Source organism: Bos taurus, chromosome 5 (genome assembly GCF_002263795.3).
Source record: "Bos taurus isolate L1 Dominette 01449 registration number 42190680 breed Hereford chromosome 5, ARS-UCD2.0, whole genome shotgun sequence".
In the NCBI taxonomy this organism is placed as follows: domain Eukaryota; kingdom Metazoa; phylum Chordata; class Mammalia; order Artiodactyla; family Bovidae; genus Bos; species Bos taurus.
Window position 1 is genome coordinate 56,994,588 of NC_037332.1, and position 16,149 is coordinate 57,010,736.

A 16,149-nucleotide genomic window follows, 5' to 3' on the forward strand; every position below is an offset into this window, starting at 1 on the left:
ACTTAAGCCCTCCCCTTCCCGTCCCAAAGTGTCGCAATTCCGCTTCGTATATCAACGCCTACAAGGTCTTGTCTAGTCTCGGTTCCACCGAGTGGGTTCTGATTCTCGGAAATCAGCTGTTTCAGTCCTGAACAATTCTGCTAATTGGACTCCTCCCTTCGCACACACGGGGCGGGGCTTACTTGAGCTCGCCTACCATTTGCTGCTGCTGGAGGTGTGGTTTCGGCTCCTCTTGCCCCGCCCCTTGGGGAAGGAGGAGTTGTGGTGGCGCCAATGAGCTCACTGCCTGGGGAAGCGTTTGGCTGAATGGCCGCCAGTGCCGAAGTGCTCCTCTGGAAGTGACGAACTCTGAGATTCAGCCTCTTTCTCAAGCCTGCGGAAAGGGGGCGGGTCCGAGACGCCGGCAGAAGCAGAGGGCGTCTCTGGAGGCCCTGGTGCCGGAACGCTTTCTGGAGACCGGAAGCTTGGACCGGAGCTACTGCAGGGAACTGGGCCTGAGACCCTAACCAGGTACTGGCCTTGTGAGGGCGCGCGGGGGTGTAGGTGGAGGCGCGAATTTTTTCCTCAGATGGAAGGTAGGCCCGGGCGGGTACACCCATGAGGGGTTAGACTGTTTCCAGGTAGAAATAGGAGCTGTCGCTTGCTGCCCCTCCTGTCCAACCTAGGGGTCCATTCGTAATGCCCCACTCCAGAAACACCCCTACCTCCAAGACTCGAAACCTGGCATTGTTGCATTGGTTCAGCGTCTTGGCCAACACTTTTACTTTTTGGTCTGTGTGTGTTTGTTTTGTTTGTTTTATTGGAGGACAATTGCGTTACAGTATTGTGTTGGTTTCTGCTATATATCTGCATGAATCAGCTGTAGGTATATATGTGTCCCCTCCCTCTTGAACCTCCCTCCCACCTCCCACCCCATCCCACCTTCTAGGTTCAGTTCAGTTCAGTTCAGTCACTCAGTCGTGTCCAACTTTTTGCAACCCCATGAACCTCAGCAAGCCAGGCCTCCCTGTCCATCACCAACTCCCGGAGTCCACCCAAACCCATGTCCATCAAGTCGGTGATGCCATCCAACCATCTCATCCTCTGTCGTCCCCTTCTCCTCCTGCCCTCAATCTTTCCCAGCATCAGGGTCTTTTCCAGTGAGTCAGCTCTTCGCATCAGGTGGCCAAAGTATTGGAGTTTCAGCTTCAACATCAGTCCTTCCAATGAATACCCAGGACTGATCTCCTTTAGGATGGACTGGTTGGATCTCTTTGCAGTCCAAGGGATTCTCAAGAGTCTTCTCCAACACCACAGCTCAAAAGCATCAATTCTTCGGCGCTCAGCTTTCTTTATAGTCCAACTCTCACATCCATACATGACCACTGGAAAAACCATAGCCTTGACTAGACGGACCTTTGTTGGCAAAGTAATGTCTCTGCTTTTTAATATGCTATCTAGGTTGGTCATAACTTTCCTTCCAAGGAGTAAGCGTCTTTTAATTTCATGGCTGCAGTCACCATCTGCAGTGATTTTGGAGCCCAGAAAAATAAAGTCACCCACTGTTTCCACTGTTTCCCCATTTGCTTGCCATGAAGTGATGGGACTGGACTGGATGCCATGATCTTAGTTTTCTGAATGTTGAGCTTTAAGCCAACTTTTTCAGTCTCCTCTTTCACTTTAATCAAGAGGCTCATTAGTTCTTCACTTTCTGCCATAAGGGTGGTGTCATCTGCATATCTGAGGTTATTGATATATTTCTCCCAGCAATCTTGATTCCAGCTTGTGCTTCTTCCAGCCCAGCATTTCTTATGATGTACTCTGCATATAAGTTAAATAAGCAGGGTGACAATATACAGCCTTAACGTACTCCTTTCCCGATTTGGAACCAGTCTGTTGTTCCATGTCCAGTTCTAACTGTTGCTTCCTGACCTGCATATGGTCTGTGTTATTTCTGATCCTCAGCAAAAGAAAAAAAAATACAGTTCAATTCAGAAAAGCTTACAGAGAACAAAATGTGCACCTGAAAGAGTAATAGATAACTGGAGAAAGAAGAGTTTATAGCCCTTAACCTCCATGTTTGCAATGTATTTAAGAAGGCCAGGTTTCTTGTTTTTTTCATATTTAAACCTCAGGGTTTACTTGCCACTTTGCTTTATTAATACCAGCTGATTAGTTCCTTAGGTACTGAGGCCTGGTCATTTGGTTTTTTAAAAGCAATACAAATACATAGTTTAAAAAGTCAAGCTCTATTAAAAGGGTTAAAATGGTGGAGCCCCTACCCAGTTCTTTCCTTCCCCTGTTTCTACTTCCCAGAGGAAGAAATGATTACTATACTGGTGGAAAAGAATCTTTCCCACCCTAAGCATTTGATTTGTAATTAAATCATGTGACCTTTTCTTAGACTACAGAAGGGGGTGTTTATTCTTTTCTGTTAGGCTCAGGCTGCAAGAAGTTTAGATTTCCTAAACAGACAGATGGCAGTGGGCAGGGAGAGGTAAGGGGAACAGTTTTTCACCCAGCCTGTTTGGTGACCGGCAAAAACCAGTTTTGAGTGAAATTGGTTTCACTCAATTGAAATTGGGTATTGATTATCTCACAAAGTTGATAATCCACATGAAGAATTAGAAATTGACAGAGGTCATACAAGTGTCATAGTCCTAGGGATTGAGTGACCCCTTGCACAGTGTTTAGGCATCTGAAGCATCTGCTAAAGAGTGGAGCTCCTCCTTCCAACTGGGAGAGCAGTTTATCTCCACGGAGGTTTCAGCCTCTGATAAAAGGTTTGGGGCCAGCAGGGATAATGCTGAAATAAAAACTCAAGGCTGACTTCTAAATGGTCCAGCATAAGTGTATACAAAACCAAACAAATGCATGTATAAGTTCACTGGGGGAGATAAAGATTGAGGAAATACCATTACTGCTTATTGAAGTTGGGTGACAGTTGGTGATGGACAGGAGGCCTGGCGTGCTGCGATTCATGGGGTCGCAAAGAGTCGGACATGATTGAGCGACTGATCTGATCTGATCTGACAGGTACATGGATGATCCTTGTACTACTCACTCAATTTTGTTGTGTGTTTGAAAATTACCACTGAAACAAAAAAAGCCTACACATTGGAGCTCTTAAATAATACTCCATAGAAAAATATGCACCAAACTGGTAATACTGGTTACTTCTGGAGAGGAGGAAAAGGGACCAAGATTGGAAGTGGGATCAATCTAGAATTTAATTTTTTTCTTGCTGGTATGATTTAATTTTTAAATTTGTAATAATAAATAATCATGAGACTGTGGATGATTTAGTCCAGCAAAATTTCCAATTGGGAATCTACATCCTTCAGGCTCAGACCCCAAATGGCGCAGTGGGAGATGCTGCAGAACCTTGACAGCCCGTTTCAGGATCAGCTGCATGAGCTCTACTCAAATAGCCTCCTGCCGATGGATGTTCGACAGCACTTGGCTGTCTGGATTGAAGATCAGAACTGGTGAGGCCTTCTGGGAATTGGGGGGATGAAGAGAGTGATTTCTTTCTCCTGAGCCCCCAGGATCCTGGAGACAGCCAGAAGGGGTTGAATGGCCTCAAAATAGTACCAGTCCTGCAGACACACACATCCTTGTTCTTCCTGGTCCACAGGCAGAAAGCTGCACTGGGAAATGATGCTGCCATGGCTAATATGCTATTCTTGCACTTCTTGGACCAACTCAACTCTGAGTGTGGCCGATGCAGCCAAGACTCTGAGTATTTTTTGCTACAGCACAACTTGCGAAAATTCTATCGAGATATTCAGGTATTCAGAGGAGCAGGGGATAACGTAGGAATGGGAGCTGAGTGAAGAGGAGGACTTTCTGGATATGGAACGTGGAATAGAACCTGGAGGTTCAAAGGGACAGGAGAAGATTTGGGGGGAAAAGGACAGAGTCTGGATTTAGGGGATCCCTGGAAGAGAGAAGGGCAGAGTCTAGATGATCCTATTAGAAAGAGGCTAGGGTTTGGAGAACCAGTGGTGAAACGGGGTAGGGCTTGGGATCCTGAGGAAGGGGAGAATACCGAGGCCACCAGTGTGGAGGGTCTGAGGTGGTAGTTTATTGATGGCAGTTGAGTTCTATCAATCCTTCCTCTTTTCCTACTGCAGGCCCTTCCCACTGGCTCTACCCAGTTGGCTGAGATGATCTTTAATCTCCTTCTGGAAGAAAAAAGAATTCTGACCTGGGCTCAGAGGGCTCAGCTGGTGAGAACAATTTGGTGGTGTGTTGAAAAGCTCCTGGAGTAGAGAGGGACCATGGAAAGGACTCAGGAAATTTGCCTCAGAACAAGATCTTCCACATCCTGTGGTTTAATTTCAGGTCTGGATTTTAGGGGTGACAGGTCAGAGGTGAAATGTGCTCATAGCCTTTTATTTCAGGAGCAACGAGAGCCAGCCCCTGAAGCACCTGGGGAGAGCCAGCAGCATGAACTTGATTCCCGGATCCTGAAATTACAGGCTATGAAGGAGGTTGGTAGACGTGGCAAGAGCCAAGGTGGGCAGGACTCAACCTGCCTCCTCTCACAGAGGCAGCCTCACTGGGGTCTCATCTCTTCTGCAGAAGCTGGTGAAATCCATCAGCCAACTGAAAGATCAGCAGGATGTCTTCTGTTTCCGATATAATATTGAGAAATCAGGTAGAAAGCACTTTGAGGGGTGGGGTGCCTACCGGGAGGCTGAGGGTAGAGTAGAGCAGAAGGGAAAAGTCCCAGTAAGTGGTAATCAACTTGTGGCTGCATCTTGCTGGTTATAGTCCTGCTGCCATGCAATGCTGGAGGTGCCAGGGTATGTTGTATAGGTCAGGGTAGTGATATAAACCAAGGAATAGCTGGTGAAGATTGGAGGAGGTGTTTGGGAACCTGCCTTGGCCGATTGAGTGGGCTTCTAGTTCTAGCAAGACGATGCAGAATTTGCCTGAGGGCCCAGGGGTGCCTGTGCTTTGCTTGGTTCCCTTTCTTCTCCCTTTCAAACTCCCTTCTCCTGACTCTAACTGAGGTCTGGGTCAGGAGGAGCCCTAGGTCTGAGCACTTGTCTCCCTCCCTCTCCTGCCGTCCAGTGAGGACACCTTCTTTGGACCCCCGTCAGACCAGACAGATGGACATTCTTCAGGAAACACTCAATGAACTGGACAGACAGAGAAAGGTGGGAGTCAGAGGACAGAAGGAGTGGGCAGCAGGGAACTGGGGAAAATGAGGCATTGGGAGCCCTGGCTTCCTGGCCTTGGTTTCTTTGTCTCTTTATGCCTAGTTGGATGGTGGAGGGTAATGGTAAGAGGCTCTCAGTACTTACTTTATGTCTTTCATAGGAGGTGCTGGATGCCTCCAAAGCACTGCTAGGCCAATTAACTACCTTAATTGAGCTATTGCTGCCCAAGTTGGAGGAATGGAAAGTCCAGCAGCAGAAAGCCTGCATTGGAGCGCCCCCTGTCGGAGGGTTGGAACAGCTGGAGAAGTGGTGAGAGACACCTCCCCAACTTCATGCTCACCTGTCCATAGTCCTAACTACCACCTGTGCTTTGTAGATTATAATGCCCTGAATGAGCTTCGCCAGTTGCTCAGTGGTAAGGAATCCACCTGCAATGCAGGAGACCTGCATTCAGTCCCTGGGTTGGGAAGATCCCCTGGAGGAGGAAATGGCAATCCACTCCAGTTTTCTTGCCTGAGAAATCCCATGGACAGAGGAGCCTGGCAGGCTACAGCCTGTGGGGTCACAAAGAGTCAGGCACGGTTGACTGAGCACACACACAATGGCCTGTATATGACTAGAGACACCGCCCTCCTTAGTCTCTACTCCCCAGAATGACCTCAGCTCCCTTGTCTGACTGCAGCTACACGCTGCTCTTCATTCTCACCACTCAGCAAGCCCAGAGCCCAGTCTTTGCTTTGGTGAAAGACTCTGATCCACAGTCCAATTTTTCCTGCCTCTTTAATCACCAGAGAAATATCTTTTTACCTTTTTTTAGTGCAATGAATATAATGCCACCAAAAAAAGGAAAAGAAAATTACCTGTTAACCTTAATATCAGGTTGTAGCTACTATAATATTAAACAAAAATTGAAACGTACTGTTCAAACTACTTTGAGACCTGTGAGTTTGTTTTTTTAACTTAGCATTATATAATATTTACTTGTGATATGTTTTTTTTGGCCATTCCACACGTCATGTGGGATCCTAGTTCCCCAAGCAGGGATCAAACCCATGCCCCTTGCAGTAGAAGCCTGGAGTCTTAACCAGCAGGGAAGTCCCTACCCATGATACTTTTAATAGATGCATCATAGTTCCCTTTATGGGAGTAATATAATTTAATTAATAAACTCCTATATTTGGATATTCAGGTTGCTTTTAATTTCTTGCTATTGTTTTCTAGTAAACTATCTTATATTATCTATTGTGATGTTAAAAAAATAACTAATGTGTCCTTCAATATATTTGATTTGAAAGATACCTATTATTTAAATATCTTATGAGAAAATTTATTATAATTTAATCTATTAAAAATACCCCACAGGGAACTTCCCTGGCGGTCCAGTGGTAAGACTGTGCCCTTCCACTGCAGAGGGCATGGGTTCGATCACTGGTCAGGGAACTAAGGTCGTGCATGCTGTGTAGTACAGCTGAAAGTTAATAAATAAATAAATAAAAAATATCACAACTTTCAGGTAAATTGAAAACAGGTGTATAGGGCTTAGGGTACAGGATAAGTATTTAAATTACAGTTGCAGGATTGGCAAACTATGGCCTGTGAGTGATTTCTTGCTTTTTTTATTTTTGGCTGTGCTGTGCTGGCTTGTGGGATCTTAGTTCCGTGACCAAGGACAAACTCATTCCCTTTACAGTGGAAGTGCTAACCATTGGACTGCCAGGGAATTCTCGATTTCTCACTGTTTTAAACAGTGCTGCAGTAAATAACCTCTTGTGCATTTGCATGCGTGTTGAGTCATGTCCAATTCTTTGTGACCCCATGGACGGTAGCCTGTTAGGCTCCTCTGTCCGTGGAATTTTCCAGGCAAGAATACTGGAGTGTGTTGCCTTTTCCTCCTCCAGAAATAACCTCATAGTTACATCTTTATTTACAACCCTAATTTATTTCTGTAAGTTATTGGAAGTGATATTCCCAGGTTAGAAAATATATCTTTTCTTGGTGGTGGTGCTGTTATTGTGTTGTTCTTTTGTTTCATTGTTTTTATATACAAAGAGCTTTATTGCTTTCTCTGATTGTAAATATATGCCAGTTGAAAAAATTTCAGACTACTGAAGAGAGGGAAAAAAAGTAAAAATTATCCATCTGCATAATCTGATCATGCAGAGGTACCCACTGTTAATGCTTTTGAATACATTTTTCCAGATTTTCCCTGTGCATATACACAAATATACATCTGTTTTAAACAGAAATCAGATTATATCATATATGTATACTATCTTATATTTTTTAATTTAATATTTTTGGACATTTTCCATATTAAAATTTTCCACCTATTTTATCATTATTTTTAATGGTTGCATAGTATTCCACGATGTAACTATAACATAATTTATACTGTGGGATCTCAAAAGAGTCAAACATGACTTAGCGACTAAATTACCACCACGTATACCCAGTGCCAAGTGTTTCTAATTTTTCTATTACAGATAACAAAGCCATGAACTGTGACCATCTGTCTGTCCATTTGTTTGATTATTTCCTTAGGGTGTATCTTAGAAATGGAATACTATAAAGCATATATACATTTTTGAGGCTTTTTAAAAAATAGTTCCAAACTGCTATCCCAGTCTGTTTGCTTTTATGTAGTGGACGATTGTTTTCCTGTTACCACATTGTCTATTGTTCTTATATCTTATTATAAAAACAGTAAAATATAGAAGTTAAAAGTATGGATTGTACAGCCAGACTGCCTGGGACCACATACAACTTCCTTCTTTACTAGTTTTATGACCTTGAGCAAGTCACTTCACTCTTTCTGTGCCTTAGCTTTATCCTCCGTAAAATAGGGATAAAATAGTACCTACCTCATAGGGTTGTTTTAAGAATTAAATGCATGAAGATGTGTAAAGCACTTTAAAAAAAAGTAGAGATGAAGCATCATATGTTATCTTTATTATGTTAATGAATTACTGGTTTTATATGTGAAAGTGGCTTTCATTTTCATTCCTTGCATTATGAACAATGTTGAATAATCTTTCATACACTTCCTGGATTCTTTTTTTGTCCCAATCAGTTTATGACTTTCCACATAGTTAAAGGGGAGCTTTTGGAGCCTGTTTGGGGGTTCCAGGAAACTCATGATTCTTTCTTCCTTGGATTATGTCATTACCCAGGTTCACAGATGGAGCGAAGCTGCTGTTTCACCTGCGGCAGCTGCTGAAGGAGCTGAAGGAGTTGAGTCACATGGTCTCCTATGATGGGGACCCTCTGAACAAAGGGGTGGACCTGCGGGAGGCCCAGGTCACAGAGCTGCTGCAGCGCCTGCTCCACAGGTCTGGAGGCCAAGAAAGGACCCCTCAGGGAGGCCAGAGGGAAAGGACCAAGGGAGCCATTCTTACAGATACTGACCTCTATATATTCTCTCCACATCTCTCCAGAGCCTTTGTAGTAGAAAATCAGCCCTGCATGCCCCAAACTCTTCATCGACCCCTCATCCTCAAGACAGGGAGCAAGTTCACCGTCCGAACAAGGTTGGCATCTCAGAACTCATTCCTGCTTTCTTTTTCCAGCCCTGACACTGCGTGCTCTTTGGCTTTTCAGATCTTCTCACTCTGAGCTGTTTCTTCTCTCATTTCCCCTTGGTCCACTTACCCCTTCTCATCTCTTCCCTTATCTTTTTTAAACATCTGTTCTATCCAGGAGATTGAGGTTGACCACTTTCCCCCATCTACCTCCCTCTCCTCCAGGCTGCTAGTGAGACTCCAGGAAGGCAATGAATCACTGACTGCAGAAGTCTCCGTTGACAGGTAAGTTGGGGCAGGTGAAGGGTGGGACCCAGAGGCGCCCAGGACACGGGATGATGGAGTGGAGGAGACAGCTACCATTCACAACCAGGCCCTAGGGCTGTGTTCTTTCCTCTTCCATTACTACCTCATAGAAATAGTTCATCCCTTTTGAGTCCTTACTATGTGACATGTAGCTTGTCAAGTACCCAATTTAAAATTGTCACAGGAACCCCAGGAGTTAGATATTATCAATGCACTTTATATCTCTAGTGCAAGCCACATAACTGGTGAGCTATTTGAACTTAGGTCTGTCTGACCCCAAAGACTGAAACACTTCTACATTATTTTGCTTCCTAATGATTTTTTTTTTTCTTTTTAGGGATTCTCCCAAATCACAAGGGTAGGTACCTAACAAGGATGCTGCAGACTCTGTGCACTGCATGAGCTACACAGTCACATGTGACAGCCCTGATGGGGACACAGACAAGGAGGAGGTTGATTTGTGTGGTGCATAGACAGAGAAAGGAGGGGGGAGGTCTGAAATGAAGTGAAACTTTTGTTGTTTTCCTACCGGACTCTGCTCCTGACCTCCATATATCTTCTTTTTCCTCGAAACAGCTTCCGGAAGTTCAACATTCTGACCTCAAACCAGAAAACTTTGACTCCCGAGAAAGGCCAGACTCAGGGCTTAATTTGGGACTTTGGCTACCTGGTAAGGTGGTTAAGAAGGAATGCTTTTTTTTTTTTAATATTTATTTTTGTTTATTTGGCTGGATTGGATCTTTGTTGCAGTACATGACATCTTTGTTGTGACATGCGGGATCTCTAGTTGTGGTACATGGGCTTAGTTGCCCTGTGGCATGTGGGATCTTAATTCCCAGACAAAGTATCAAACCCATGTCGACTGGAAGGCGGATTTTTAGCCACTGGACCATCAGGGAAGTCCCAGAGGGATGCTGTTTTAAGCCTGTAGTGCAATGGAACAGGCTGGGGGAAGTTCCCAGGCCCTGGGAAGTCCTGAGGACAAAGCCGGGGTTCCATGGGCCCTGGGGTCTCTTCTCTGGCATTTTTTCTCCCTCCCTTCCATTCACAGACTCTGGTGGAGCAGCGTTCAGGGGGTTCAGGAAAAGGCAACAATAAGGTGAGGCCTGGACAGAGGGTTACGGGGCAGGAGGAACTTGCCAGAGGGCACTCTGATTACTGAGTCTTCTGTTGTCCCAGGGGCTGCTGTCCGTTACAGAGGAATTGCACATCATTAGCTTCACAGTCAAATACACCTACCAGGGTCTGAAGCAGGAGCTGACAGTGAGTGAAAATGAAGTGCATTTATGGGGAGACATAAGGAGGGGTTAAGCAGAAACCATTCAGGGTAGGCTGTGATCAGGCCCTTACCAAACGTCTACAGTTGGAAACCTCACATCCCTCGCTGGTGATTTCTGTCTCCTCCTCAGACGGACAGCCTCCCTGTGGTGATTATTTCTAACATGAACCAACTCTCAATTGCCTGGGCCTCTGTTCTCTGGTTCAATCTGCTCAGCTCAAACCCCCAGGTAGGAGGTGGGGCCAACAGGTGAAGGGAGGCCAGGAGGGGCGTGGAGCTTGGTGTGAGGGCACTGCTTCTGAGCCACCCTGTCCCCTCCCACCTCTGCAGGATCAGCAGTTCTTCTCCAACCCCCCGAAGGCCCCATGGAACTTGCTGGGCCCTGCTCTCAGTTGGCAATTCTCCTCCTATGTTAATCGAGGCCTTGACTCAGACCAGCTAGGCATGCTGAGGGACAAGCTGTTTGGTATCGATACTTCTCTTCTGTCAGCCTTTCCCTAGCCTCTGTCTGCCCCAGCCCTCCGTCCTTGCTGTCCCAGGACCTTTGGCCTTGCCTCCTTCCGTCATCTTGAACTGTCCTTCCACAGGGCACAACTCCAGGACTGAGGGTGCATCGTTGTCCTGGGTTGACTTCATTAAGGTAATTCCCTGCATTCCTTGCAGCTGGCCCCTGGCCCCATCCAGTTACTAGCCCTTCCCCCACCCCTCGCTTTCCACTCCCGGGGCAGCTCTGCACCTCTTCCTGCCTTGCCGTTCCTCCTTCAGCGAGAGAGTCCCCCTGGCAAGCTACCGTTTTGGACATGGCTCGACAAGATTCTGGACCTGATACATGACCACCTGAAGGATCTCTGGAAGGATGGGTAAGGCCTTAGTCTCCCTCTTTCCACTCCCTCAGGCCCAGCTGCCTTTCTGGGCTTGAGAGTGGACTCTGTGCGCCCTCGTGTGGCAAGTAGAGGGAGTGTGCAAAACCCGCTGCAGGGTCACACCCCCTCAAGTTCGCAGTAGTAGTCTCCTAGCCTGTATTTGTCAAGCATCCACTGTGTTCCAGAGCCTACTAGGTGCTCTTGATGAATTCTCTCATGTAATCCTTTCAGCCCAGCTGCGTGGTGGGTGTTGCCACCCTCAAGTGAGGAAGTGAGGGCTCAGGGAGATTAAGGGAGTTACACCAGGGGGACAGTCGGGATTCGAACCCAGGGCTGTCTGACCCCACCCCTGTGCACTTTCCACCACACTGCCTGCCCATTTAGGCAGCACTTTTTGCCTTTTACAAGGTGCTTTTCACCTGTGTGATCTCACTGAAGCTTCACACCTCTTCCAGCCCTGGGAGGTGGATACTGTCAGTCAAGTGAAATGACTTGGCCAACACAGAACAGTCTGTAACAGGTTGGCAGGGCTGGGGCCCAGCCCTGGCACTCTGTCCTTCTACAAGGGGAGTAGGAAGCAGCAGGGCCTCACAGCTGCTCTCCATGCTGCAGACGTATCATGGGCTTTGTGAGCCGGAACCAGGTGCGCCGGCTGCTGAAGAAGACTGTCTCCGGCACCTTCCTGCTGCGCTTTAGTGAAACGTTGGAGGGGGGCATTACCTGCTCCTGGGTGGAACACCAAGATGATGGTCAGCAGCTCTGCCGTTCCCTCAGCCTCTCCTTTCCTCCCTTCTACTGCCCTTGGCTTCTCTGGCTCTGTCCCAAATCCCTTGGCAGATTTGGGGTTGGGCAGTCAGGGTGGGAAGCCCTCGGGCCCAGCCTCTCCTCTCAAGCCTGCCTGTTCCTACTTCCGCTGTCTAGACGAGGTGCTCATCAACTCTGTGCAGCCCTTCACCAAGGAGGTGCTGCAGTCACTCCCACTGACCAAGATCATCAGCCAGTACCAGATGCTCACGGAGGAGAACATACCTGAGAACCCACTGCGCTTCCTCTACCCGCGAATCCCCCGGGATGAGGCTTTTGGTTGCTACTCCCAGGAGAAAAGTGAGAACCATTGATATATTTCACTGGTAGAATGCAGGGGTCCACAGGCATCCATAAATGCAGCTCTTCCGTTTCAAGATGGGAAAACTAACATCCACAGAGGGGAAGGGATTTGTCTGTGGGACGCTGCTAGTCAGTCAGTAGGGAGACATGGCAGTTAGGACCACCTGCACTAGAGGACCCTGGGGCGATGTGTCCAGTCCACTGACCTCCCCTGCCTCCTGTGTCTGTCCCCCATAGTTAATCCTGAGGAGCGGAAGAAATACCTGAAACATAAGCTCATTTTTGTCTCTAACAGGTGAGATATGAACTCTTTGCCCACCTTCCTTAACCCTTCTTGGCTAATATAGTTACCCAGACCTGCCCAGTTCCGGTCTCCTCAGCCTTCTCTCCTACCAACCCAGGCTCCCCAGCCCTCTGGGGTTTTTTTCCTACTCTTTTAGTGTCTCTCTATTTTCCTGCTGCCATCCTTAGGTTGTCTCCATGGGGGTTCCCTGATAATAATCGTCATCATCACTAATGTTAATGGACATCTACTTGATGCAAAGGATAGTACTAGATTCTTTTAGAACTTTTTTTTTTTTTTTCATTTAATCCTTATGAGAACCCAGCCAAGCCAGAAATGGTAATAGCCACAGTTAATGAAAGTTCATTATGTGCCAGGCACTGGGCTAAAAGCTTTGTGTTCGTTTTCTTTAGTGATTTCATAACAGTCCTGTGAGGCAGAAAAAAAAACTGTTATTACTGTTTTCAGCTGAGGAACCTGAGGTATAATGTGGTGAAGTGTCATGCCTCGGGTACATGGCTGATCAGCAATTCAGGTCTCTCAAATTCCAGAGCCCTGATTTTAACCATCCTACTCCTCTCAAGTATTCTGAAGTATGCTTGTTTAGGCTCAGAGTGGTTGGGTCACTTTGCCTAAGGTCCCCCAACTAGTAAATGATAAGATTTAAACTCTAGTAAGCCTAATTCCAGAGCCTATGGTCTTAAGCCCTCTGCTCTGTTGCCTTTTTAGACTAGAAAGATAGCCTCTGCTTTCTCTGCCATTCCCCACTTCACCTAAACAACTGAGCCCTGCTCTTTTGTCTGTATTGGGTATCCAGACAGGTGGATGAACTGCAGCAACTGCCGGAGCTCAAGTTGGAGCCAGAGCTGGAGTCATTAGAGCTGGGTCTGGGGTTCACATCAGGGCCTGAGCACGGGCCAGGCCTGGACTTAGAGCCACTGCTGGAGGCAGGATTGGATCTGAGCATGGAGCCCATGCTGGAGCCCACGCTGGAGCCCACACTAGGCGAGGTGTCACAGGGAGTCCTAGAACCACACCCGGGACCACAACTGCAGCTGGAGCCTATTCCAGAGCTCGAACTACAGCCCATGCCAGAACCAGATTTGCCCTATGATCTGAGACACTTGAACACTGAGGACATGGAAAGTAAGTGATGATGTGCAACCAGGGAAGAGAGGACGCATTGCCTTTCCCAACTCCCCTCCCTCACTCGCTACAGAAAAAGCCTGTGTTCTAAGCTCCTCATTGGAGAAAGGCTGATTTCGCTGCAATTCATTTCATTAGGAAATACACATGCCTCCCCCACCTCACCTAATGCCCCCCTCAGGCCCTATCTAGGCCTCTGCTGCCATCCTCTCTCACTTTGCCTGCTGGTTTGGGAACTCCTAGTCTGAGATCAGGGCCTGACTTCTTTCTCTGGATGATCTAGTCTTTAGGAACAGCATGAGGATTGAAGAAATCATGCCAAACGGTGATCCAGTGTTGCCTTGCCAGAACACCATGGATGAAGCTGACATCTTCAACCCCAGCCACTTCTATGCAGATGGGCCCTTGAGCCCTTCTGACTACTAGGAGCTACATTGCCTCAGATTTTTCTGTGCATTTGCCCCTCGTACCCCTCACATCATGACACTGCTCTCCAAGGATGGGACATGAGGCATGTGCCCCTTCTAAACTGGGTTAACTCTGGGGGAATGTGAGGGAGAAGCATAATATGGGTAAGGGAGAGGCAGCAGTGAATCAGCAGAGATGTTACCCATGGCTCCGACTAGGAGCCTGGAGGCTGCCTGCTGTGCTGGGAGGTACAGGCATTCAAGGGCAGACCAGGACAGTTAGGAGGTTCCTGTATGGCTCAGAGAAGTGGCTTCTTTCCAGTATGGAAGGCTTTCAACATTTTAGTGACTGATAAGACTAACCTGGTGCTCATTTCATCTTTCTGGAATGCCCTTTCTGCTCATAACAGCTCTAACTTCTGATCCTGCAGTACCTGGGGACTCCTGTCATTGGCCAAATACACTGTTGGCCAAGAAAGAAGGGAAGGAAGCCCTGGGTCAAGGAGCAAGAGAGGGCTATGCTTAGGAGCGATACTTCCCAATTGCAGTCCCTTGTAACCTCATTCAGCTTGCTCAGCCTTAGCAGGGATTATGGCCAAAAAGATCCTAGTTACTCTATATACCAAGGGGTCACGAGGTAAGACCCCTTTCCACCGTAGCCCTGCAGAGCAGAAGGATACATTTTGTAGTGCTTTGGCCCTATTTTTTCCATTCTGTTTCTTTTTACTGACAAGCCTAGACTTAGAGATCCACATAAATAAGTCTTTATTGAAAAAGGTACATAATTCAGTATAAATATAATAAATAATCCTCATCCCCAAGCTCCTGCCACTATAAATAATCCCAAAATTTCCCTTCCCATGTAATAAATATTCAGCCTCTCCTAGGTCAACATCGTCAGTCAGTCAGTTTTGGTAATTTTTCAACAGAATAAGTCTCATTAAAATTAATGGACCAATGAACTTGTTGGCTCACAGGTGTCTAGTTGATAGATTGATCTTAGCATTACTGAGCCACGGAGGTCTGGGTGTCATCCTTAAGCTACTGGCTTTAGGGGCTCAGAGTTGCTGCTCCGTGGGCAAAGACCCGGGCAGCTACAGCCACAAAGGCCTGGAGGCTTCGAAGGATCTTGAGACGGAGAAGGAGGCGCTGCCATGGCTGGCTGGGAATAGGGCTTGGAGTCTGCTCAGTTTCCCAGTGGTGACCCTTGGGCTGAAAGGACACAGGACACAATCAGAGAAGACTAAATCATTCACCCCACCCCCACCCCCAGGCCCTGTCTCTGACACCTGCAAGCTCCTCTCCTCCAGGTCCCTAGTTCATACCTGCAAGAGTTCCCTGAGGCCCAGTATGGAGGCGTGAAGCTGGTCCACAGGGCCATTTGGGAGTAGAGAAGGCTCCCCTGTGAAAATATCTGAGCCCAGCAGCTTCTCGTAAAAAACCAGGCCTCGATGAATTCTTTGCAAGCAGGACTGGGGAGAAAAGAAAGCCATGAAAGAAAACAGATATGGGGACTTCCCAGGCGGTCCAGTGGTTAAGATGCCACGCTTCCACTGCAGGGGCCATGGGTTTGATCCTTGGTTGGGCACAGCACAGCTCAGCCAAAATCAAAATGAAAGAAAGAAAACAGATCCCTTCTAATTACTCCACCAAAGACTCACCTGATATTTGCCATTCTTAAGACATGGCTGTGATCTGAATGTTTGCGCCCCTGTGAAATTCATATGTTGAAATCCTGACCCTCAGTGTGGTGGTGGTAGGAAGTGGGACTTTTGGGAAGTTACTAGGTCATGAGGATGCAGCCCTCATGAATGGAATTATTGGTCTTATAAAAGAGACCCACAGAACTCCTTACTCCTTCCCACAATGTGAGGAGACAAGAAGTCTGATCTGGAAGAGGGCCCTCACTTAACCACACTGGCACCTTGACCTCAGACTTCCAGCCTCCGGAGCTGTGAGAAATAAATGTCTGTTGTTTATAAACTACTGAGTCTATGGTTTATTATTACAGCAGGCTGAATGGACAAGGACAGATACAACTTTTACTAATTCACCATGGTATCCAGCTCTATCTCCAGTCCCCTCTTCCT

At 47.0% G+C, this 16,149-nt stretch overlaps 2 protein-coding genes across 8 annotated transcripts in view; one reads left to right on the top strand and one right to left on the bottom strand.

Moving 5' to 3' along the window:
* Positions 1 to 281: 281 nt before the first annotated feature.
* On the top strand, positions 282 to 16,045 carry STAT2 (signal transducer and activator of transcription 2). 3 transcript variants are annotated; one of them, XM_059886296.1, is made up of 24 exons: positions 282 to 510; positions 3,324 to 3,467; positions 3,617 to 3,770; positions 4,116 to 4,211; positions 4,386 to 4,475; positions 4,567 to 4,642; positions 5,062 to 5,147; positions 5,311 to 5,459; positions 8,321 to 8,479; positions 8,585 to 8,677; positions 8,894 to 8,953; positions 9,312 to 9,332; positions 9,551 to 9,644; positions 10,026 to 10,073; positions 10,154 to 10,237; positions 10,384 to 10,482; positions 10,584 to 10,719; positions 10,841 to 10,893; positions 11,019 to 11,113; positions 11,729 to 11,865; positions 12,038 to 12,220; positions 12,461 to 12,518; positions 13,324 to 13,652; positions 13,936 to 16,045. In XM_059886296.1, the coding sequence occupies exons 2-24, from the start codon at positions 3,337 to 3,339 to the stop codon at positions 14,076 to 14,078; spliced, it is 2,574 nt and encodes an 857-aa protein (XP_059742279.1). In that variant the 5' UTR covers positions 282 to 510; positions 3,324 to 3,336; the 3' UTR covers positions 14,079 to 16,045. The 3 variants fall into 3 exon arrangements, with proteins under 3 accessions (XP_059742279.1, XP_059742281.1, NP_001192618.1); NM_001205689.1 differs by lacking the exon at positions 282 to 510 and having other exon boundaries at positions 3,337 to 3,467; positions 13,936 to 15,261; XM_059886298.1 differs by lacking the exons at positions 10,026 to 10,073; positions 10,154 to 10,237.
* The window catches only part of IL23A (interleukin 23 subunit alpha), a 32,988-nt gene continuing 31,639 nt past the window's right edge, over positions 14,801 to 16,149 (bottom strand). For 4 of the 5 annotated variants that reach the window (XM_059886293.1, XM_059886294.1, XM_024991618.2 and 1 more), the window contains exons 5-6: positions 15,385 to 15,531; positions 14,808 to 15,271 (exon numbers count right to left, since the gene is read on the bottom strand). In XM_059886293.1, the coding sequence (XP_059742276.1) occupies positions 15,110 to 15,271; positions 15,385 to 15,531 (309 nt within the window). In that variant the 3' untranslated portion in view covers positions 14,808 to 15,109. Of the gene's footprint in view, positions 15,272 to 15,384; positions 15,532 to 16,149 lie in introns of all 5 variants that reach the window. The other variant, NM_001205688.1, reaches the window with a different exon arrangement.